Consider the following 24,239-nt stretch of genomic DNA (forward strand, 5'->3'; position numbering starts at 1 on the left):
GGTTTCCGGGTGCTGCTGGGTGACACTCTGGCCAGTGAACCCGTCCCTCCGCACCGGCCCCCAGCCCACCCCTGCGCTGCGTCGCGGCAGCTCTGCGGGGGCTCCAGACATCCCTCCTTAGCTGGTGGGTCTTGGGGGTGTTTGCTGGAAGATTTAAGCTGTGTTTTCTTTCTCTTTTTGGCCCCCAAAGATCCTTTTTTTTTTTTTTTTTTTTTTCCTTGGGAAGAGGAAAAGAATTAATTGAGCAAGAATTAATTGAGAAGCAGAAAACAGAGCCGCCAATTTTCAAACGGGATGTTAAGTACTTCAGGACTGGCCCAGTGCTTTCTGCTCTGAGTGTGCACTTTGGTTTCAATCCAGGCTCATCCCGCTCCAGCCACCGGCCGCCCTCGTCTCTATTCCTGGCCCAGAGAGCCCTGTGCCAGCAGAAACCCCCTCTCCGTGTTGCGTCACCGGTTGAACTCCGGCGCATGCCGTCTCCAAAGCAACAAGCAGCTAAAATTAGTAGAAAGTTTGATCTGAGCCTGAGCCAAGCTTAATTTTTAATTGCTTCTAATTTCATTCCCTGGGCTGGGTTTGCCAATGCAGGGGGGGGGGGGGGGAGGTGGGGGCTCGGTTACCTGCGGGCAGCGCTCCGGCCCTTCCCGGCTCTGAGCCTGCTGGGCTCTGCCGGCACTCAGCCGCGGGAGCCGCGCTCCGCAGGGACTCAGCTGCAGGAGTCCCAGCTCAGCCAGCCCCTCGTTCCCCGCTCTCTGGGCCCCCAGCCGGGCTCCCGGTGCCCCCGGGAGCCCCATTTGTCCCTCCTGAGGCAGAAGAGATTGAGCACCTTGCTCGAGCCCCTGAAGGCAGGCGGCCAATTTTTCAGCTTTTGCTTTGGTGTGTTCAAAAGACCAGTGTGATGTGAGGATTTGCCGTTAAATCCCAAAGAGCTTGTGGCATTCCTGAGTCCTTTCCCACCCCTGCAACCTTCCCTTTCCCATCCAGTGCCTGCAGCCTCCCTCTTCCCAACCCATCCCATCCCATCCCATCCCATCCCATGCCTGCAGCCTCCCCCTTCCCACCCCACTCTGCAACCTCACCCATCCCATCCCTGCAGCATAGTCCTTCCCTTCCCTTCCCTTCCCTTCCCTTCCCTTCCCTTCCCTTCCCTTCCCTTCCCTTCCCTTCCCTTCCCTTCCCTTCCCTTCCCTTCCCTTCCCTTCCCTTCCCTTCCCTTCCCTTCCCTTCCCTTCCCTTCCCTTCCCTTCCCTTCCCTTCCCTTCCCTTCCCTTCCCTTCCCTTCCCTTCCCTTCCCTTCCCTTCCCTTCCCTTCCCTTCCCTTCCCTTCCCTTCCCTTCCCTTCCCTTCCCTTCCCTTCCCTTCCCTTCCCTTCCCTTCCCTTCCCTTCCCTTCCCTTCCCCTCCCCTCCCTTTCCTTCCCCTCCCCTTCCCTCCCCTCCTTCCTCTCCCCCTCCCCCTCCCCCTTCCCCTTCCCCTTCCCCTTCCCCTTCCCCTTCCCTTCCCTGCCCTTCCCTTCCCCTTCCCCTTCCCCTTCCCCTTCCCCTTCCCCTTCCCCTTCCCCTTCCCCTTCCCCTTCCCCTTCCCCTTCCCCTTCCCCTTCCCCTTCCCCTTCCCCCTTCCCCCTTCCCCCTTCCCCTTCCCATGGTCGGGCAACCAAACAGCGGAGCGTTTCCGGAGTGGAGACACCCGGAGAAGCCGAGATTCTCCACTCGCGCTCCCTGGAAGGCATCTCCTCTCCCAAATACCCCCCTGAGCAGGGATTAGGAAGCCGCATTCCCGGTGCGGTTCACGGCTGCTGCCAGAGAGAGTGAAAATCACCCCGGGCCTGGCTCAGAGCCCCTGGAACCTTCCACAAAATCCCCAAACATGCCGCGCTTGTGCTGACAAAGCAAACAGTTATTCAAATGACAAAGGTCACCTCTCCCCTTTTTGACAGCTGTTTTTGCACCCCGTACTGAAGTCCAAGGGTAAAGGAGCTGCGGAGCCGGGCACGGCTCCATCCCTTGCACCAGCTCAGGGTATTAGAGGGATTTGGGAGAGAGGAAGAAACCCTCCGGGGGCGGGAGCCGGGAGGACAGGGTCCCTATGACCTGGTTTTCCCACTGATGTTCCCCCAAAACCATCCGGCGAGCTCCAAGCAGGGGTTGCGAACGTTTACAGGACGCGGTCACTTTGGGGTTGTGTGACTGGGCAGCACCTGGGCTCCCTGCGAGGCGGCGGCACGTGCTGGGTTTCGCCGAAGCCCTGAGGCTGCGGTGAAGGTCTTCGCCATGACGTGCGGGGAGCGGCCTCAGCATCTCAGCGAGACTCAGCGTCGTCTGGAAAGCAGCAAGTCAGGGCCAGCAGGTCCCAGCCCTGCCAGGATGCCCGTGTGTCACCCGCGTGCGGCTGGGGACATCCCGGGATGCTCACAGGGGTGGAGGAAACCAGTGGGAGGGCTGAGCCTGGTGTTGGCGGTGCCGCAACTGCCCGGCACAACCCATAAGCTGCCCTGATGTTGTCTCAAAGCAGCATCATTTAAGACACAAGGGCAAACCCTCTCCCTTAGCTTTGGCTTTAGAGGGAAAACCCCTTCCAATGGTGCTTGAGGCATCCCTGAGTCCCACAAAGGTGTCCAACCCTGCTGCAAGACCGTATTCCAGGTTTTCTGCAGAATCCCAGGCAAGGCTGGTGATGGTGTGTCCACCAACAGCCGCGCACTGGGAGGAGGAATACGCACCAGAAACTGCTGGTGGACTTTCTCTTGTTGGTCCAGAGAAAATCCCGATGAGAGCAGAGCTCCCCAGCAAGGTATACTGACCCCTGCCCTGACCGTCTGTGCCGCCTGCCGTTGATTCTTGCAGCATTAAACAAAAATCCTCCCAAATATGTAAAAGTCACCCGGAGGCGGGCGACACACTCGGGGGCCACCCCCAGCTCTGTCCGTGCCCAGGGCTGCGGGTGCTGTGCGAAGCTGGGACCCCCACCCCGCTCCCCTCTGTGCCCCGTCCGTGCCCTCCCCTGGAAGGTTTCTCCCAGAGGAAGGTGTTGTCTGACCGAGGGTATCGATTTGGGTGGTTTTAGAAATGGCCACTTAGCAGAAGCGAACCCCAAAGCCGCCCTTTTAAAATGACGCTTCCCAACACAAACCCTGAGTTTCAGCTGAAATGGAGGAGCCGCAGTGCTCCGTGGTCTCGGGGGGATCACCGCCAGCCACGACAGAAGTGACATCCTCAAACCACTTTGTTTGATGGGAAACACTCCCTTTTGGATTTCATTTTTCGGGTTGGGGTGATTTTCTTGGACTGCGCTCAGGATTTACCTTTTCTCTGCACTTTGCAATGAGAAAGCAATTTCCAGGCACCCCTGAGCCGCGTCGGCGAGTTCTTGGCGTTGGGTTGTTTTGTTTTTTTCTTGAGGTACGTGGTTTTCCGTGCGGTGGGAGGATCACCAGGTGCCAGACCCCGGCAGCTCCAAGGGCACGCGCTCAGCGCCAGGTGGGTGAGGTGGTCCGACGCGAGCATCCCAGCTCAGAGCTCGGACGCAGCCTCGGACCCGCTCCAGCTTTGTTACCATACGCCGAGCAAAGTTCCACGAATCGAAACATGTGTCTACGCCGGGTGAAAGCCCCACAACGTTTGTTTTTCTAAGAAATTCAAACTAAACAGAGGTTGCTTTGTCCCAGCCCTGCCCGAGCACAACCGCTTCATGCCCATGTGCTCCTTCTCTGGGCTGTGCCGGAGGAGATAAGGCAAAGCTGGGTGGGGAATGCCCCAGGAGAGGTACCTGTGGGTGCTGGGTGCTGGATGCCCCAGGAGAAATATCTGTGGGTGCTGTGTGCTGGGCGTTGGGTGCGGGATGCCCCAGGTGAGGTACTCGCAGGTGGTGGGTGCTGGGTGCAGGATGTCCCTGGCGAGGTACCCGTGGGTGCTGGGTGCTGTGTTCTGGGTGCGGGATGCCCCAGGAGAGGTACTTGCGGGTGGTGGGTGCTGTGTTCTGGGTGCGGGATGCCCCAGTTGAGGTACATGCGGGAGGTGGGGGGGGATGCCCCAGGAGAAGTACCCGTGGGTGCTGGGTGCGGGATGCCCCAGGAGAGGTACCCGTGGGTGCTGGGTGCTGTGTTCTGGGTGTGGGATGCCCCAGGAGAAGTACCCATGGGTGCTGGGTGCTGTGTTCTGGGTGCGGGATGCCCCAGGTGAGGTACTTGCAGGTGGTGGGTGCTGGGTGCAGGATGTCCCTGGCGAGGTACCCGTGGGTGCTGGGTGCAGGATGTGCCTGGCGAGGTACCCGTGGGTGCTGGGTGCTGTGTTCTGGGTGCGGGATGCCCCAGGAGAGGTACCTGTGGGTGCTGGGTGCGGGTTGCCCCAGGAGAGGTACCCGTGGGTGCTGTGTGCTGGGCGTTGGGTGCGGGATGCCCCAGGTGAGGTGCTCGCAGGTGGTGGGTGCTGGGTGCAGGATGTCCCTGGTGAGGTACCCGTGGGTGCTGGGTGCAGGATGTCCCTGGCGAGGTACCCGTGGGTGCTGGGTGCCGTGTTCTGGGTGTGGGATGCCCCAGGAGAGGTGCCTGTGGGTGCTGGGTGCGGGATGCCCCAGGCGAGGTACTTGCGGGTGGTGGGTGCTGTGTTCTGGGTGTGGGATGCCCCAGGAGAAGTACCCGTGGGTGCTGTGTGCTGGGCGTTGGGTGCGGGATGCCCCAGTTGAGGTACCTGCGGGAGGTGGGGGGGGATGCCCCAGGAGAAGTACCCATGGGTGCTGGGTGCGGGATGCCCCAGGAGAGGTACCCGCGGGTGCTGGGTGCTGTGTTCTGGGTGTGGGATGCCCCAGGAGAAGTACCTGTGGGTGCTGGGTGCTGTGTTCTGGGTGCGGGATGCCCCAGGTGAGGTACTTGCAGGTGGTGGGTGCTGGGTGCAGGATGTCCCTGGTGAGGTACCCGTGGGTGCTGGGTGCAGGATGTGCCTGGCGAGGTACCCGTGGGTGCTGGGTGCTGTGTTCTGGGTGTGGGATGCCCCAGGAGAGGTGCCTGTGGGTGCTGGGTGTGGGATGCCCCAGGCGAGGTACTTGCGGGTGGTGGGTGCTGTGTTCTGGGTGTGGGGTGCCCCCAGAGAGGTGCCCGTGGGTGCTGGGTGCGGGTTGCCCCAGGAGAGGTACCCGTGGGTGCTGGGTGCTGTGTTCTGGGTGTGGGATGCCCCAGGAGAAGTACCCGTGGGTGCTGTGTGCTGGGCGTTGGGTGCGGGATGCCCCAAGTGAGGTACTCGCAGGTGGTGGGTGCTGGGTGCAGGATGTCCCTGGCGAGGTACCCGTGGGTGCTGGGTGCTGTGTTCTGGGTGTGGGATGCCCCAGGAAAGCTGCCCGTTGGTGCTGGGTGCAGGATGCCCCAGGAGAGGTACTTGCGGGTGGTGGGTGCTGTGTTCTGGGTGTGGGATGCCCCAGATGAGGTACCTGTGGGTGCTGCGTGCTGGGCGTTGGGTGCGGGATGCCCCAGTCGAGGTACCTGCGGGTGGTGGGTGCTAGGTGTGGGATGTCCCAGGCAAGGTACCCGTGGGTGCTGTGTGCTGGGCGTTGGGTGCGGGATGCCCCAGGCAAGGTACTCATGGGTGCTGTGTGCTGGGCGTTGGGTGCAAGATATCCCAGGTGAGGTACCCATGGGTGCTGGGCGTTGGGTGCCGGATGCCCCAGGCGAGGTACCCGCGGGTGTCGTGGGCAGTTCCCATTTGGCAAACCAAGCCCCGCAGCAGGGCCGGGGATGCTGTGCGCCGGGGAGAGCTCAGATCCTCCCTGCAGGCAGCAAACCACCCATTTCACAGCTAAGGCAACTGGGAAGCACCCGAGGTCACTGTCACAGCAGGGAGAAGTGCCAGGGTTGGCAATGGGGCCAGCTCCCACCTTCCAGCCCCCGGCGCCCCTGGGGATCTGGAGCCCTCCCACAGCCCGCCAGGCCCCCATTTCACCAGCGAGGCAACTGGGAAAGGGGCTGCTGGAGCTTTTTGGGCTTTAGAGCATTTTCATCCATTTTTTTTTCCAGGTTTTCCCTGCTATAAGCAGAAAGCAGTGGGTTTTTTCATCACCTAGTGCCTGCATGTCCTGTGGGGTGGGGCGTGAAAGTCTGGAAAAAAAATCCAGGATCTGAGCATGAAAATCCAGAACAATCTTAGCTAAAGATTAAGATATATTTATATACCCTACCGGAAAATGTTCGTGACAGAGAAAGCCTTGCCTTCGTCACTTCTTTTTGGCCCCCACCCCGCACAGCCTGTGCCGTCTCTTCCCCTTACCTTCTCAGTGCGACCTTCTGGAGCAGTAGGAAATATCCCGACTTCCCTGACGCATCCCGTGGCCCGTTATTCCCAGGCACCCTGTTACGTACCTGAGCGCGCAGTTGGGATGCAGCTGGCCGGGTGGGCCGGGAAACGTCACCTCTGCCTCCCTTCGTCTCTTGAGGCACGGTTGTGCTTCGGCCACCGGAGCCGGACGAGGAGCCCAAGCGTCACGTCGCCTTAGTCGTGAACCGAGCCGGAAGGCGCTGGAGAGAGGTTTGATTCCCAGCTGGGTTTTGAGGACTGTGCCCAAAAGCCCGTGGGCATTTCCCCTGCACCGCCCGGATGAGGAGTGTGTCCCACCGTGTCCCCCCCTCTAAAGCTCTGCAGCCCTCTCCTATGGGTGGCCGGAGCCAGCAGGTCCCTTCCCGGTGGGAAAAGCAGCCGTGGTCCCGTGGGGGTGCAGGGACAGGCAGGGACCCAGCGGAGCCCTCGACAGACGTGGCTGCCGCTGGCTGTGGCTGCGACACAGCCGAACTCGGTGCCACCATCACCCTGGCCCTGGGGCCGGCACCGCCAGCCCCGCTCCGAGCGGCTCACGCTGTCCCTCGCTGCGGGAGTGAGTGTCCTGGTGGGACGGGGACCTGCCCAGTGCCAGGGGAGAAGGGGGTGGTGGGAAACTACCCCCTGAGCAAAGCGAGAGATGAACGCAGCGTGTGGGAGAGCTCAGGAGGTCAAACGGCACTTACCTAGCGGGTACCCTGCAAGGTGTCGGACAGGAGCGCGAGTCCCCGAGGGTCAGCGCGGCCACCCGTCCTGCACGTCCTGGAGTGGCTAAAAACCTTCCTGGGCAGCAGAAGTGACCCTGAGGTTTATCATACGGCACAGCCAAAAAAAAAAGCCATTTGTGCTGCGTCAGGAGATCCAGCCCACGAGGGGTTGTGCCGGCGGGATGGAGGGGTCACGGCCACCAGCGGATGCCAACTGATAAGTGCCGAGCGGTGCCAGAACCGCCTCCATCCCCATCGCAGAGGAGGGGATGGGTGGCCAGGAGTGACGAAGGGACCACAGATGTACTCACTGTGGGCTCCGCTCCCGCTTGCCGCAGCCGCTCTCTCCTTCCAGAGGCTCTGGGCATCTCCTTCCAGAAACGGTGAAGGAAATGAGAGGAAGGACATTCAGAAAACATCTGGAGAAAGGCCTTCTCACCCTCGTGTCCACCAAAGGCTCTTCCAAAGCCACTGTCTCGGTCACTAGTCAAAGGTTTCTAATAAAAGGGAAGCTGCCGTTGTCTCATTGGGAAAGCAGAGCCCAGCCCTGGTTTTGGTGGTCCGGCCCTTCCCGCACGGGCTCGGGAGCAAACCGAGCAGTGCCAAGGGGCAGCCTCATCCCCTGGGGACCTGGAGCTCCCTGCACCGATGAGCTTGCGAGCCCAGCCAGCGAGAGCCCCTAATTCAAAACTCATGTTGTTTAAATCGAGAGATGACTGTAAAAAGAAGGGTCGGGTTTCTGCGGCTGCCAAGCCTCCCACGTTAACCCAAGCCCTCCGGTTTCCTGCCTTCTGGCATGCGTGACCTTCCGCACGGTAACCCCGGAGCTCCCTGAGGAGCCCCGGTATGGCAGGAAGAATAAAGGGTAGCGAAAACTTGCATAACTTTCATCCAGCCCCGCCAGGAAAATAAGGAGGCTGCTTGGACCGAGAGCTTCGCGGGTCTTTTATGTCAGTTTTTCAAGCGGGGAAAATGGGCTTCCCTGCTCCGGGCTAACGGTGCCTGGAATCCTCCTCCTCGGGGCAGAGGAACGCCGGGGTGGCTGTGACCCTCATCCCGTTCCCCAGAGCCCGTAGGAGACATCGCAGCATGGGTACCGATGTCCTCTCTCCTCACTTGGGCTGCCAGCGGTTTGCCCAGGGCTGCCCCGTGCCAGCAGGGAAAGCTGGAGGAGAGAGGATGGGAATGGAGCCGGGATGACATAGCTGAGCTCCCGATGCAGCTGGTCCTCGCTGGGGGTGGACGGCTGCAACCAATTTTCCATGTTTCTGACTCACCCTGCTTGGAAATTCATCTCTGCTGGAGAAACAGCATCACAGAGAGCAGAAGATTTGCGGTCTCGCTGACGGGGCTGAGGGGGTGTCCCCGGTCCCAGGGAAGGATCCGGCTGGTGCTCAGGCAGCCTGTGCCGCCCCACTGTCACCGGACCCCTCGGGGCGCTGAGGGTCGGGGTACAACCAACCTGGCCACCGAGCAGGTCCGGGCAGGCGGCAGGAGTTGGGCTGGTCCCTCGCGGCCGTGTGCCGAGGCCAGGAGCCACCCAGCCCCTCTCCGGAACAGGGAGTGATGGCATTTCTGGTCCGGCAAAGTTTGTGCTTGGGAAGAGCGGGAATAAGTGACTCCAGTGCGTGGGGGTTTTAGCGGGCAGAACTGTTTTGCCAGCAGGGCTGGGCCCCGCGGGCGCATGATAGATGTCACTGTCAGGACCAGGTCTGAGCGGGAGACCGAGGCGGATGGGGTGCCCGCTCCGGCCGGGAATGCTGCCAGTGCCTGTCTGGGTGAGACGTGCTGCTGCGCTCAGCCAGGGGCCGGTAGGAAATCCCTGCTGGATGTCTCCCGACCTCCGCTGAATCAGAATAACCGTTCCTCTGGAAAACCTAAATTTACCCCTGAAGCGGTGATGGCATAATTCACATATGCCCTATTCCCCTCTCATTGGAGTCTCCCTTACGTTTGCCATTTCCAACAATAAAGCAAAGCTGTGAGCAACCTTCCTGTAAGTCGGCATCTCTCCCGTCCCTCCCGGTGACGTGAGCCCGGAGCTGAGCAGCTGCAGGAATGCATGTGTGAGTTCAGACCGGGCTGAACTTTCGCACAGTGACCCGCCGGGTCAGCGTGGGAAGGAGTGGGATGGAGAAAGACAGAGAACAAAGACACCCATCGCAGCCCTGCCCGCTCGCAGCCTGCCATGCGCAGGGTGGCGGGACAGGGATGGGGACAGGGACGGGGATGGGGATGGAGATGGGGATGTGCCGCCACGCGCGTGGGGGCTGTTTGCAGGAGCTGCTCGCAGTGCGTGCCGGGGATACGGCCTTTCCCAGCCGGCTGGGCTGCGGGAATTGCATGGAAGAGGTGATGGGGATGGAGGTGGTGATGGAGGTGGGGGTAGGGATAGGGATAGGGATAGGGATAGGGATAGGGATAGGGATAGGGATAGGGATAGGGATAGGGAGGGATAGGGATAGGGATAGGGATAGGGATAGGGATAGGGATAGGGATAGGGATAGGGATAGGGATAGGGTTGGAGAGGGAGAGGGAGAGGGAGAGGGAAGGATAGGGATAGGGACGTGGAGAGGGAGAGGGAGAGGGAGAGGGAGAGGGAGAGGGAGAGGGAGAGGGAGAGGGAAGGATAGGGATAGGGACAGGGATAGGGATAGGGATAGGGATAGGGATAGGGATAGGGATAGGGATAGGGATAGGGATAGGGATAGGGATGGATAGGGATAGGGATAGGGATAGGGATAGGGATAGGGATAGGGATAGGGATAGGGATAGGGATAGGGATAGGGATAGGGATAGGGTTGGAGAGGGAGAGGGAGAGGGAGAGGGATGGATAGGGATAGGGATAGGGAGGGATAGGGATAGGGATAGGGATAGGGATAGGGATAGGGATAGGGATAGGGATAGGGATAGGGAGGGATAGGGATAGGGATAGGGATAGGGATAGGGATAGGGATAGGGATAGGGATAGGGATAGGGGTAGGGATAGGGATAGGGATAGGGATAGGGATGCAAGCGGCCTCTGTTCCCACAGAGGGACCCCCACAAAAATGACTTCCTCTGGCATCTGCTTTTCCCTCACCAGGGGACGACCCCATCCAGGGGGACCCTGATGAAGCACGCGGAGACCCAGGGGACAGCCCCAAGGGCCACCATGCCCTGCTGCTCCCGGGGCTGCTCCAGCGTCCCAAAGGCCGCAGGGTCTGCTGGGTTGGGGCAGGGTCCTTGTGGGGTCCCTCCTGGAGGTGCCCTCTGCTGCGCAGGGTAGAAGGTCCTTCATCCCCCCGGAAACAAACCTCAGCCCTTCCCCAGCCCCGAACTGAGCCGGGTGGTTGGGACCCCACGGGAATTTCGGCCACAGCCCTTTTCCGTGCCGGGCAGACCGGGGCTCCCTCTTGGCACGGAGAGATGCCCTGAGAGATCAATCCCTGCTGGCCAGGCCATTTTAAGCTCTATTTAAACTCAAGTGCAACCGGCTCTGCAGAGAGCACCTTCCCATTGACCAGTGGTCATCCACAGCCCGGGGGGGGGGGGAGCGAGGGGGGGGGCTCAGGGCCTCGGGGGACTTTTCATTTGTGTACGTTAAAAATTCATATTTCTCGGGGCAAATTGGAGATGCCCCAACAAGAAAATACAGCCAAAGGAAAACGCATAAATCATGCGGCTTCTCAGCAGACCTCAGCTTCTTACATTTCATCTCTCCTGCCTCAGCACAAACACTGCAAATGCGGAAAATAACCAGTGGGAACACGTCTGCTTCGGCACCCGGCATAACCCCGTCAGTTCCCAGGACAAGCTCCAGTGTTGGGTAACGGCAGGGCAGGGAGCGGAGCCACACACAGGATTCATTTCGCCTGACGTCGTTAACCCGGAGCAATAGTCAACACACGAAATTGTGCTTCCCTGTTTGTCCCAGTGACTCGGGGGGTTGGTGTTTCCCAGTTCGGAGGGCTCTCGGTGCTGGGCGCTCCAACCTCAGGCTCCGCGGGCACGGCTCCTGCCAGCTCACTCTCTCCTGGGATGCCAAAAAAAAGCAACCCAGAAGGAACAAGATGAAAAGAAGATTTTTCATGGTTTTTGGGGGGGGGCGACCTCATGTGGGAATTTTTGGCAGAGCTGTGGCCGCCCCTCCAGCACTCGGGGGTGGTGGTGGGTGCGGTGAGAGGTCTGTCCCTCGCAGGGGAGCAGATGTACAACATCTGGCGTGACGGGGGGGGGGGGGGGGTGCTGGGGGCACAGGCCAGCCAGGCACACCCCAAGGTGCCACGCAGGGACTGTAGGTCCCGCAGAGAACCCTGAAGCTCACTCCCTGCCAGGGGTGACCCCGCTCCCCATTACCCCCCCCCCCCAACCCCCGCAGCAGAGGTGCCCCTCAAACCTCAAAGGTTTGGAAAAAGCAACAACCACAATTCGCATGTTTTGCTGTTTGTTTTTCCCCTGCAGTGTTTCCTATCTGTTAGGTGGGTTTGGTTTGGGGTTTTTTTTTTTCCTTCTTTTCTTTTTCCCTCATTTAGAAAAACTCTTTCTGACTGTGAAATAAATGAGAAAGCACCCACCGGCGGAGGGGGCTGGGGGCTCTCCGGGCTCTGCGCCTGCTGAAATTTCCCAAATTCCTCCTTTCTCAGCTCCTACCTCTGTGACTCTTCCCCCCGCCGCTGCTCCTGGGTGCTGGTCCTGAGGCCTCTCACTCGCCCTTTCCACAAGCAGCAGCCGGGGAAGCGCTTGGAGACGGCCCTAAGGAGAAAGGGGTATGTATTCCTGCAGGAGCCTCCTACGCCTGTGTACATAAACACACCCACCCCAAAGAGATGCTTCGCTCCCAACAACAGGGAGTTTATCCACGCACAGGAAAAAGATGGGAAACCCTGAATATCGGTCGCCTACTCGGGCACGGGAAAAGAAGTTTGGCTGATGGAAGTCCTGGGTGCTCACGTCATCGCTTTGGCGAGGCTGAGCGCCGCGGGAGAGGCTGGGCTTAAAAATGGGCTCTGCAAAAGCGCGGTTAAATCCGGGGTGGCGGAGTCTTGCAAAAAACCTCAGGGGAGAGCTGTGCGGGGCGGGAAAGCTTCTCCCAAAGGCCGCTGCCCTCGGGAAGCTCCTGTGCCACCATCCTGCCTGCACACGGGTGACACGGGGACTCCTGGGAGGGTAAATCCCGCTGCCAAGTGTTTTCGGACAAGATGAAAATTCTTGTCCCCTGGGATGCGCGCTGAGCTGCAGGGCTGCGAGCGGCAGCGGTGGGATGGAGGCAGAACTGCAATGGATTTGTGCGGGGCTGAGTGGCGGCGAGCTCAGCGCAAGCCCCCGCTGCAGCCCTGGTGCCGCGGGGGGTCACCGTGAGCCTGACCCATGGGAAGGGCCCAGCAAGCGGTGGGACACAGGGATTTGCTCCCTAAAGACGGCGCGGATGGGAACGCGGGTCCCCGCTCTACGCTGTGCTTTGTAGGTTGAGGGACTGAGCTCTGGGGCGGGGGGAGGAAACATCCAGCGGGGAGGGAGGGAGGAGAAGGGCTCCTTCTGCTCTGAACTGAAAAGAGCCGAGAGTGGCTCCATCGCAGTGTGTGAATTCCATCACGGGGAGAAAAAACACAGGCTGAAAATCCCAACGGAAAAAGGCAGGACAAGAGGGAAGAGCTGGTAACCGGAGTCAAAGACACTTGCAAATGAAATAAGACGCACGTTTTTCACAGGGGGATGATTGAAGCCTTAGAGGGGGGAGGAATTCATCCCAGGAGCGTTTAGAGGAGTGAACATCCTGCTGTCCCCAGGCACACAGAGGAGCTGGCCCCAAATGTGCGCCCTCCCCAAGGCCGGCAGCACCCTGCGGGGCATCACCCAGCAGCCCTGCGCCTGCAGAGCACACCCGTGCTGGGGCCGGGGCCACCCGGCAGAGCCCTGCACCCACAGCGGGCACCCACTCCGGGGCCCCCAGCACCCATTAGGCCCGGGAGCCCTGTGCCGGCAGCACACACCCACCCCAAGGCCGGCAGCACCCAGTGGGGCATGGCGTGGGGTGAGGACATCGGTGGTGGGACATGGTGGGGCAGCACCCATGGCCGGGGGCTCCACTGGGGGGGACCAAGCGGCAGGGCTGGGTGGCAATGGGGATCCCCAGGGCAGGGTGAGCTGCAGGGTGGTCAGCAGGGATGGGAAGGGGATGTGGAGGGGGACAGGGATGGGAGTGGGGATAAGGGTGGGGACAGGGGTGGGGATGAGGATGGGGATGGGAATGGGAATGGGAATGGGCATGAGAATGGGGACAGGGATGGGGATGGGGATGGGAATGGGGATGGGATGGGAATAGGGACAGGGATGGGGACGGGGGTCGGTATGGGAATGGGAATGGGGGTGGGGATGGAAATCGGGACAGGGATGGGGACAGGGACGGGGACAGGGACAGGGATGGGAATGGGGATGGGGATGGGAGTGGGGACAGAGATGGGGACGGGGGTCGGTATGGGAATGGGAATGGGGATGGGGATGGAAATCAGGACAGGGATGGGGACGGGGACAGGGATGGGGACAGGGGTTGGTATGGGAATAGGAATGGGGATGGGGATGGAAATGGGGACAGGGATGGGGACGGGGACAGGGTTGGGAATGGGGACGGGGACAAGAATGGGGATGGGAGTGGGGATGGGGATGGGAATGGGGACAGGGATGGGAATGGGGACAAGGATGGGGATGGGGATGGAAATGTGGACAGGGATAAGGACAGTGATGGGAATGGGAATGGGGATGGGGACAGGGATAGGGATGGGGATGGGGACAAGGATGGGGACAGGCATAGGAATGGGGACAAGGATGGGGATGGGGACAGGGATAGGGATGGGGATGGGGATGGAAATGGGGACAAGGATGGGGACTGAGATGAGAATGGGGACGGGATGGGATGGGATGGGATGGGATGGGATGGGATGGGATGAGATGGGATGGGATGGGATGGGATGGGATGGGATGGGATGGGATGGGATGGGGCATGTGGACGAGCGCGGACAGGGCTCAGCAGCGGGGGACCGAGGCTGCCGCGGGCCGGGGCCGGGGATGGGGGTGGGGGAAGAGGGGTGGCGACGGGGCTCGCAGCCGGGGCCGCCGCGGGTGCGGGGCGGCCGGAGCGCGGCGGGGGAGGGCGAACAAAGCGGCGGGGCCGGGCGGGCGGGGAGGGGCCGGGACCGGGGCCGTCCCCGTTCCCCGCGGCGGTGCGCGGGCGGCGATAAAAGCGGGGGGCGCGGCGGCGGGGCGCGCACTGGGAGGCGGCGGGGCGGCCATGCAGCTCGCCGGGGCACCGCTGCTGCTGCTGTGCGGCGTCGCCGCCGCCACCGCCACCGCGGCGGCCGGGGGAGCCGCAGCGAACCCCGGGGCCGAGCGACGGGCGGCGGCGGGCGGCAAGGAGCGGCGGGCTCAGTTCGCCTCCTGGGACGAGGTGAACGTGATCGCCCACGGGCTGCTGCAGCTGGGCCACGGCCTGAAGGAGCATGTGGACCGCACCAAGGGGCAGATGCGGGAGCTGGGCAGCCGCCTGAGCGCCCACAACAGCTCCATGGGGCGGCTGCTGCGGCAGGCGCGGGAGGCGCAGGAGCGCGGCGAGCGGCTGCGGGCCAGCGTGCGGGAGCTGGAGGGCCGCGGCCGGCAGCTCCTCAACCTCTCCGAGGCCCTGAGGCAGCGCCTGGAGGAGGTGGCGGCCGATAAAGCCGAGATCCAGGGGCGGCTGGAGCAGCTGGAGAGCCGCGTCCGGCAGGCGCTGCAGGCGCGACCCCCCGGGAACCAGAGCGCCAAGGACCTGGGAGCGCTGCAGGTGAGCGGCAGCGACCGGGGAGAGCCCACCCGGCACCGGCAGCGACCGGCGGGAGCCCACCCGGGGTAGAGAGGGAGAGCCCCCCCCCTCCCCGGGGGAAGGAGGGAGAGCCGACCCACCCCGCCCCGGGGAGGCGGGGGAGAGCCGACCCCCGGCAGAGAGCCGAGGGGTGAGGTGGGGGACACACACACACACACACACACCGGACCCTCCCGAGGTACCGGCACCGACCTGGGGGTCCCTACCTTCCTGGCAGCGGCCGTGGGAAGAGCGATGGGGGACCCGACCTTCCTGGAGTGGGGTGGGGGGAGCCAGTCCTGCCGGGATGGTGGGGGGCGGGGGGGGGGAGCAGCGGGTGGGGATCGGCCTCAGGAGAGCGGTGCGGGGACCCCATGGGGCTTGGGGGCACCGGGAGCACCCGTGGGGACCTGCTGAAGGGGGGGGTCTGGCCCGCCTGGCTCCCGGCGGTACGTGCAGCACAGCCAGGTCTCCCCAGAGTTGCGGGGTTCACCTGCCTTCCCCCCCCCGCAGTCCCTGATGGATGCGCAGAACTCGCGAATCGAGGAGCTCTTGCAGAAGATCAAGCAGCAGCAGTACAAGCTGGACAAGCAGAACCTGCAGATTAAAAGCTTGCAGAGCAAGGTGAGTTCCTGCCCCTCTCTGCGGCGGGTGGGGGGGACACCGCAGACTGGTCCCGCAATGCTGCGGGGACCTCGGCGTGAACCGCCCCGGCAGCCCGGCCGGCACAGCACTCTGGTGACGGGAGAACCGGCGGTGCCGCCGCTCCTTGGCTTTGGGGACCCCAGGAAGGCCGTGGCCCTGGTCCTCGTGCCGCGGCGTTGGTGCGAGGGTCGCAAACCGCGAGCTTCCCGGGTGTTCGCACAGAGCAACAGGAGGAATTTGTGTGTGTGTGTGTGTGTGTGGCGGCAGAGCCTCTCTGTGCTCTTCCTTTTGAGTTTATCTGCAGAATAAACTCATTAGCGCGGGTGTGAAAAACCACAATCGTTTCTGGCTTTGCCAGCCTTGGCTGTCTCCTATTCCCTGAGCTTTCTGGGCAAGTTCAGCCCTGGCTCTGGCCACAAGGCAGCGGCCGGCGCCTTGGCCCATCAGCTCCCGTGGGTGCCAGTGCTGCAAATGAGCCGAGATAAAGCCGTTTCTGACTTGTGCTTTGTTTTTAGGTCAATCTACTGATCCCCTTACACCTGAAGGACAACAAAACGCAGTCTCCGAAGTGGAAGATAAACCTGAAGAAGAGCCTCAGCCTCACCAACCAGAGCCAGAACGCGAGTGGGGAGCCCGTGCCGACGCAGAGTGAGTATCTGCCCGTCCTGCCCCGCTTCTCTGTGCCGGAGCAAACCTGCAGCGGTTGCAACTGTCGTCTGCAAACAAAAGGTTCAGTTGTCCTGAGTCAGGATGTGAGATTTGCTCATAAAACCAGAGCTTGGGAGTTTGGCCGGAGTGGGGGGGGATCCAGAGCACGGGCAGCATCCTAGCTGTCTGGATCAGCGTTAGTCCAGCTGGAATTCAAGGATTTAAGAGGAATTTTTCTGCCTGATATTAAGAATGCAGTGGGGAGTGGAGAAATGCCGCTAGCAGGTATTTGTCAAAGAGGATTGGCAGATGGGGGGGGGGGGGGGGGGGAATGCAGGCAGGAAAAGGAGGATCTCTGCTCCTTGGAGTTAACTCTTGTTCACCTGCTCTCGCTTTACCAGGCGGGGTCCGCTGCCTGCTCTGCCTGCAGGCAGAAGGGAGGGTTAGGGAGCCCTGGACCGTGAGAGGAGAGCTAGATCCTTGTGCGTCTGTCTCCCTTGGCTCATATTTAGGGCTCATACATGAAAGACAAGTCTCAGCTTGCACTATCCTTAGCGGAAGGTGCTGAGCTGCAGCAAACACCCGGGCAGGGAAGGCACTGGGTACTCGCAGCACTGGGAAGTGCTCACCAGAGCAGGCGAGTGGATGCTGCATCTGGAGCAGAGCCAGGAGCATCCTCTCTGCCGGCAAGGGGGCTGGAGGAGGTCCCACGGAGCGAAGGGTGGCGGCGGCGACGCGGGTGTCCCCAGCTGCGCTGCGTCCTGTGGGCTCCCTCCCGGACAGGAACTGGTGTCCCCGCAGGGTTCGCTGCCTGGGAGCAGCTGCTCTCACGTTATGTCAGCTAAATCACGGTGCTGGCTCTGTCTGCGCAGCTGTCTGGGGATCTCCAGTGTGAGCCAAACAGAAACCCGGCAGGGCGAGGATGCATGGGGAAATCTTGCCCAGGGCTTAAAGCAGCGATGGCTCTGGGAAAACACACGGTAATTTGTATGTGGAGCCCGGAGCTGTCACCGGTGTGCCTGAGAGCTGGGTGGGCAGAACAAAGAGCAGCAGAATTGATGTGGACAAGGAGAGAAATGGGACGTGGGGTTCCAAACTCCTCCTGGTGCTCGGCTCAGTGGGGCTGGCCAGCCCCCAGCAGGGCTAAAGGAGGTATCCCTCGGTCAGAGCAGCCAGAAAACCATCTCAAAACCTCTTTTCCCCCCCTATTTTTCTCCAGCTCTGCTTTCTGACTTGCCTTCAGTAGTGTGTCATAGAACCCTAGAATCGTTTGGGGTGGAAGGGACCTTTAAAGGTCACCCAGTCCATCCCCTCTGCTCCACTCTCAGGTTGTGCTGAAAGTGGGGTGCAGGGAGATGGGTTGGGGTCTCTGCTACGTGCTGGTGGCAGATGTAGGCTGTGCTGTCCGCCCTGCACTGGCTGCGGGGTGCAGCAACCCTCGTCAAGCGCGGTGGGGGGGACAGCGAGGGCTCACTGCCCCCGGAGATGCTGCGAGAGCTCAGCGCCTTCTTGTCCCCAACGGGGAGACCCTGAGCATCCCGCCTCCCTCCCGGCCGGCCAAGCTGTGAGCTCCCCCTACTCTTGCCTAATCCCTGATGTTGATAGCACTGACAGAAAACAAATTGGCTTCCGCTCATTAGCAAGTCGAGCGAGTTTTCTGGCAAATCTTAAAGCACACAATGCGTGGCGGGCCAGTCCCGTGCCCTCTGCCTGGGGTGGCTTGTGGCTGCTTTCAGAGCAGGCAAGCGCCGGGAAGACTTGTGCCGGGGAAGGCTTGTGCCGGCAGCTCCCTGCCTATTGTCAGGCAGAGCCGCAGCGCCAGCGTGGGCCCCCCCCCCCCCCCCCCCCCCCCACTGGGGAACAGCGATGAACTCCACCAGCAGCCCTTTCAGAAAGACCCTTTTATTTGCATCCAGCGAACGCAAGGTTTTTTTCAGGCCAGAGATGGCACGGGGCCAAGCATGTGAAAGTTGAAGGCTTGAAGCAGGCTGGAGAGTGAAAGGTTTAATCGCTTGCAGAAAGAGGATCACGTCTTTAGGCAGAGCCTGCGCTCCCTGGCAGCCGGCCGAGTAGGGGAAAGGTAGAGCCCTGCTCGCTCTCTCCCCGCGGCGCTGGGACTCCAAAATAATTGGGTTGGGTTGGGGAGGGTGAGGGGGAGGCGATGCTAACAGCTCCGGGCATGCCCTGCCATCCGCAAGAAAAGGGTGTTTATCCCAGGTTGGTGACCTCCCGTCATGCCTGGAGATCCTGTTGGGTAAATCGGGTGCCATGCCCGGAGCAGCTCCCGCCAGCCCTTGTTGATTCTTCTGGCTTGTTTGGCTAAATAAAGGGGGAGGGAAAGGAAAACATCCAGAGCAGCCAGGAGGTCTTGTTGTTCTGCTGGTGCCATACGGATGTGCAACATGAACTGGAACTAAGGAGGGTGTTCCTCAAACAAAAAGATCGAGCTGAGGCTGTTCAAGCAGCTGCATCTCATTCGGCTGCTTGAAAGTCCCCGTTGCACCAGGAAAACAGAAGAGATCTCAGTGCAGTGAGTGTGGCCGGGGCCCAAAAAAAAAAAAAAAACCACCAAAAAACCAACCCACAGAGAGGGACACAGCGTTGAGTTCTGCACGCTGGGGCCACCGAGCATCCACCCAGGCACCATCCTGCTGATGCTGGAGATGTGGTGGGAGAGGAGGCGCGGGGCTGGGTGAGCTGCTCAGCCGGCGTCGCTGCTGCTGTGGGGTCTGGTCGTGGGTTTTTCCTTCCCCCGATGCTCGTTTGGCTGCCCTGGCTGCGTCCGCCTCGAGAACGGGGATATCGGGGATGCGCTTGGCCCGCCCGCTGGCTTCGCGTGGTTTCGATCCTTTGTGCAAAACGCCCGCCCTCCATCCACTTGTGCGCGGGCTCGGGGGAAGGCTTGTCCCGGGGGTGCACTGGTGGGCTTAGTGGCACCAGTCCCACGCCGGCGCGGGCAGGGCGAGGGCAGCCATGCTGGTGGTGGGAGAGGGGCTGCCTGTGCCAAGGAGGGGAAAGTTCACCGGGGGGGGATGACACGGACCTGGGGAGGGGGGTAATGGGTGAGAGGTGGTGGTAGGTCTCACATTGCCATCCCCTGGGTCCCCCCCTGTGCTGTCCTTTCCTCCAGTTGTGGCTCCGCTCTTCACCCCGACGCAGCATCGGGGCTCCCCAGCGAGGACGGGATGATGCCCCACAGGGGCTGCTCTTACCCTCGGCGGCTCAGAGGCCCCATGTGCCCCCCTTCTGCCCCACGCAAAGCCCTGTGGCTGGGGGGGAGGCCCCTCTCCTGCTGCGTCCCCCCGGATCACGGTGACAGCCCTGACCCCGGGGGCAGCTATGGCAAGGGGGACCCTGGAGAGGGGCCATGGGGGTGGCCACCACCCCGGCACAGCCTGGGGCTTGTCTTTAGGTTTCTTCGCCCGTCTCTCTTGGGGTCGTGCTGGCAGCAGCTGTGAGCCACCAAAATCCATCCCACCCTGGCGTGGGGAGAACAGACCCCCTTTGTCTGGGGGTGACGGGGGCACCTGTCCCGGCTGACAAAGAGCCCCTTGACTGCGTCGGCGGCCCGGGGCCGTTGTCCCCCCACATCTTCCTGCGGCCTTTTGACTCGGGTTTTGTAACAGGTCCCCCTCCCACCACCACCACCACCCCCCGTCTCTCCCCGAGAGCTGCGGGTGGTGGCTCCTGGATGGACTTTTATCCGCGCTGTTGAAACGGTGCTTTGCTGGCAGCGCCGGGCAAAGTCCCCGCAGGGTGGGAGCCCGGCCGGCATGGGGATGGGAGGGGGATGACAAGCTGGGGGGCGGCCTCACCCCAAGCAATCCACTCATGCAATGAGCTGGGGCTCCCCGAGGTCCACCTACTCCTTCCCTGCCCCGGGTGGTGTGTCTTGGGCAAAAGGGTCACCCCAGCCTGGCCCCGTGCCCGCCGGTGGTGGGTTGCCCAGCAGGACGCATGGCTGGGGCCACCGCAGTCACCGGGAGCGAGAGGTCGCGTGCTGGATGCTCAGATGCCTTCCTCACATCAGGACTTGGTGTTTCTTTCTGCCCTTGAGGCCCTTTGAGACGGCTTCAGCCGCGGGGTGGGATGAGGATGCTTGGTCCTGCCTTGCCCCTGCTGTCACCCCCCACCCCCAAAATGGGCCGCTCCTGCCCGGCATGGTGGGAGCTGGGAAGCTCCTCGGGTCCCTCCTCACTGGGGAGCCGTGTTCTCCAGCCTAGGTCATCCCAGCCTGGCCCGACGCCTGGCTTCTGCCTTGGATGGAAGCCCGAGGAGCTGCGTTTGGATAAATGGGAAGACACGGGGTCACAGTATTTTAAAGACACGGGTCAGGGGTCGTCGTCTCCAGCATGCGTCCAGAGCCGCAGCCACCGCTGCGCACAGCTGGCCGGGCTCATGGCCAGGGCTGCAAGTGCCGGGGTCGTGGTAGGAGCAACCTGCTGAGGAAGTGGGACTCGGGGCCGTCTTCTCAATGGCTGTTTCCTTCTCCTGCAGAGCTCCCGGAAGATTGCCACCAGCTCTTCCTGGCCGGGCAGCAAAGCAGCGGCATTTTCCAGGTGCAGCCTGCAGGGTCTCAGCCCTTCAAAGTTTACTGCGACATGACCGCAGGTAAAGTGGTGGAGGTGTCCCCCAGTGCTTTGCACGGTGGTCTTGCAAACGGTAACCCCAAATGACTGTGTTTTCCCTGCCCGCAGAAGGTGGCTGGACAGTGATCCAGAGGCGCACGGATGGCTCTGTGGACTTTGATCAGCTTTGGGATGCCTACAAGAATGGCTTTGGAGACCTTCATGGTAGGTGGATGACGGTGTCTATCTTCTTATCGTGGGATAAGTGATATCTTAGCGCGTTATTCCCCTTGCTGGCCCCTGGAGATGTCTATGTGCTGGAGCACCGCGTTGGGCTGAGGAAGGGGGGGACACCGCTTGCAGAAGCGAGAGTCCTTGGTCTTCCTGACTTGTACTTGTCCTGCACGTGCCAGAAGGTGATTCAAATGCTGCAGCGTCCTGGGTTGTCCCGTTTTGTCTCTGGAGCCTGTTCGTGTGTCTGCTTTGCGTGGCATAGTCGTGTCCCCGTGGCCAATGCAGTGTGTCTTGTTTCAGGTGACTTCTGGCTGGGCCTGGAGAAGATACATCACCTTGTCCAAGAGGGAAGATACGATCTCCTGATTGAGCTGGAAGACTGGGAGGGAAATTCCCAGGTAGTTCAGTTTGTCTTCAGCCTCGGCGGTGAGAGCACAGCCTACACGCTCAACCTGCTGGGACCTCTGTCTGGAGAGCTGGAAAACGCCATCGGGGACTTCAGGCAGCTGCCCTTCTCCACTCGGGATCGTGACCATGACCTCAAAGCTGACACAAACTGTGCCAAACACCTCTCAGGTCAGTACGAGCTCTTCCTTCCCAGAGGCGTGCGCTTTCCCTTCAGCTGTCTGGTGGTGGCCGTGAGTGGGAAGGTGACCCTGTGGGACTAGAGCCCTTTGGTGTCGAGCCTGGTTTGTCCCCTGCTTCCCCGGGAAAGCTGCAGCCGTGGGAGGAGCTGTGCAGGGAACTGGGAGAGAAGCTGAAGCCAGGAGGGGTGCACGATTCAGGTCTTGGCCCAACTCATCTGCCTTCGTGACGGCTTTGCTGGCTCCCAGCTTGCTTGGAAGCCTTTTAAGCAAAGCAGAGGCCAGTCCCCAAGCCTGGGATGGGGCTGCTGAAAGGTTTGAAGGGGTTTTGCATGCAAGAAAGAGCAGCAGGGATTTGCGGATGCATCCCGAGGTCATACAGCATCTGCGCGAAGGTTTCCCAGTGCGTGGGACTCCTCAAGCGTGTACGAGGTGGTCGTGTAAGGTCCCGAAGGACCTTAAAAGTGGGGAGAATGGGGACAGGAGCTGCCTTGAACCTGGTTTTGGTTTGTGTCTGGAAACGCTGTGGGTTAAACCCGCCTCTGCGTTGCCTTGGTAGGTGGCTGGTGGTTCAGCACCTGTGGCCATGCCAACCTCAACGGGAAGTACTTCCGCTCCATCCCCCGCCAGAGGCACGAGCGCAAGCAGGGCATCTTCTGGAAGACATGGAAGGGCAGGTATTACCCGCTGAAGTCAACCACCATGAAAATCCAACCTGCAGCACTGGAAGCAGAGCCCTAAAGCTGCCGCTTGAGACTTGACCTTCTCTGCGGAGCACAGAGCTGAGCTCCATCACTTGGTGTTTACAGAAAAGAAACCCACCCTCCCCGGGAAGTCCCCCGGGGAGCGTTTCTCTTGGTTAGCAGCCCTTTAGTGGCACGACACAGCTCCTCACTATAAGTAAAACAGCTCCGTGTTGCTGAAACCCCTGGATGGGAGCTCCCAAACCAGAAGAGGAGCCATCAGCAGGGAGATCCACCTCCAGGGCATGCCCAAGGGTCTTCCAACCTGCCACATGCTGCTGCGGCAAGTTCAAGTTGTCTGGTGCTTTTTGTCCTGTCTGAACACTTCTGTGCTGGTTTTGATGAGTTGGGGCTGGGGGGGAAAGGGGAACACGGGATGTGTTTCGCTACCCTGGACCCAAACGTTGGGTACGGAGCCTCGCTGTTTTCTTTCTCTCGCTGTTCTTCCCAAATGATGCCCTATGTACCCTCCTGTGAAAGCCCCCCAGAGCCTCCTTCCCCCGCTGGTGCTGTGGGGCAACGAGCCACAGGCAGCTCCGCCTGCGTGGCCCCCGCTCCGCCGACTTCAACCCGCTGAGAATATGAGTTTAGGTGGGAAGGCTGAAGGACACCCTGTGCAGAAGGAGACCTCAGGCTCACTTGGCTTCCCCCCCCCCCCCCCCCCATGGTTCTGAAGCTCTGTATTTCTGGCTGTGCTGGAATTTGCCGGGAGCTGGGGAAGCCGCTTCCAGCTCCAGGGGGTGAGGGGTGGGATCCTGCAGCCCGTTGCATGTGGGTCAGATCCTGCAGGGCTGAGTCTTAAGCTCTGCCTGAAGCCTACCGCCGTTGCTGGGGGTGGTTAGGACGAGCACTAAGACAGTGCGGCGACTGTCCCTGGGCAGGACCAACTCTGCCGTCACCTGTAAATCCCCCCCGAAGCCCGGAGAGCCGCCTTCTCCCAAAAGATTCCCCCGGTCTTTGCAGAGTCAATAGCACCGTCCCATGTGCGTGTCCCAAAATTGGCTCCAAATGGCCAGGGGCCACCAGGGTTTCTCTGCAAGAGCCACAACCGCCTCGTCAGGTGCGTACCCCGACGTACGGCGTCGCCTCCGCCTCTGGTGTGGGTGACTGGGGAGAGGTGGGCAAAACAGGTCCCCAAAAACTGTTAGGGGCCAAGCTGCCGTCTTGGGGCTTCCCAAGCATCCCGCCCTATTGAAGTCATATTGACTACTGTGCTAGAGCTCCTAGCTGCTAAATATTGTAAATAGTCATTTGTAGGATGTTGGATCTCGTCGATGAATTTTCTGGTTTAATTTGTTTCCGTATTTAAATGCAGTGTTAATAACAACGTGGTGTAATTTATAAATGTTGATGCTGGGGAAAAAAACAAAAAGTAACTGTAGTTTGTGTATTTTAAACTTTTTTTTTTGTACTAAAATATCTTTTCTGAAGATGTCTTTTAATAAAAACAAGCCTGTAACTGTCCTGCCTGGATTATTTGCCCAATGGTTTACCAGTGGAAGGTGCGTGGGAGCTATGGGAGGACTCTGGATTCGAAAGCTTCACTTGTTGGGAGTTTGACCTGAGCGCTGTGCTGCCTTCTGGCCTCAGTTTTCAGCTGTACCCTTATGGAGCTCTGAGATAAATCCTGCTGTAGCCCCCAGAAGTCGGTTTTAGTCTGTTGGAAGTTTATGGACTTCTACATTTCTTTTTTCCCTCTGGAAATTGGGCCCTGGGGCAACAGGTTTGCGAGTGACGATGAGCTGGCTTTTCTTACTCCCTGATGGCAGACCTCTGCGCCAGGGAGCCCTTCCCTGTAGCTCCTGGAAAACCCTCTGCCAACTCCTTGAACAAGAGCAGAGGCCGAGATCTGAATTATCTGGACAGATTAAAATGGGAGCTGATCGGGACAAGCCCCGGTAAGTCGTAGCATCGTCACCTCCAAAAGCATTTATTGGGACTTCTAGGGCGTGATTGCCCGTGTAGGAAAGAAATGAGCTGCCGATGGAGCAGGAGCTTTAAA

At 60.8% G+C, this 24,239-nt stretch overlaps 1 protein-coding gene across 1 annotated transcript; it reads left to right on the forward strand.

The window, feature by feature from the left end:
* Window positions 1–14,269: 14,269 nt before the first annotated feature.
* On the forward strand, window positions 14,270–23,694 carry ANGPTL4 (angiopoietin like 4; the record flags this gene model as incomplete). Its single annotated transcript, XM_082495562.1, has 7 exons — window positions 14,270–14,797; window positions 15,329–15,439; window positions 15,976–16,108; window positions 20,606–20,719; window positions 20,806–20,901; window positions 21,211–21,486; window positions 22,054–23,694. The coding sequence occupies 7 exons, from the start codon at window positions 14,270–14,272 to the stop codon at window positions 22,233–22,235; spliced, it is 1,440 nt and encodes a 479-aa protein (XP_082351688.1). The 3' UTR covers window positions 22,236–23,694.
* Window positions 23,695–24,239: the final 545 nt, after the last annotated feature.

This window comes from Vanellus vanellus, assembly GCF_965231255.1.
Source record: "Vanellus vanellus genome assembly, chromosome: 25".
NCBI classification, from domain to species: domain Eukaryota; kingdom Metazoa; phylum Chordata; class Aves; order Charadriiformes; family Charadriidae; genus Vanellus; species Vanellus vanellus.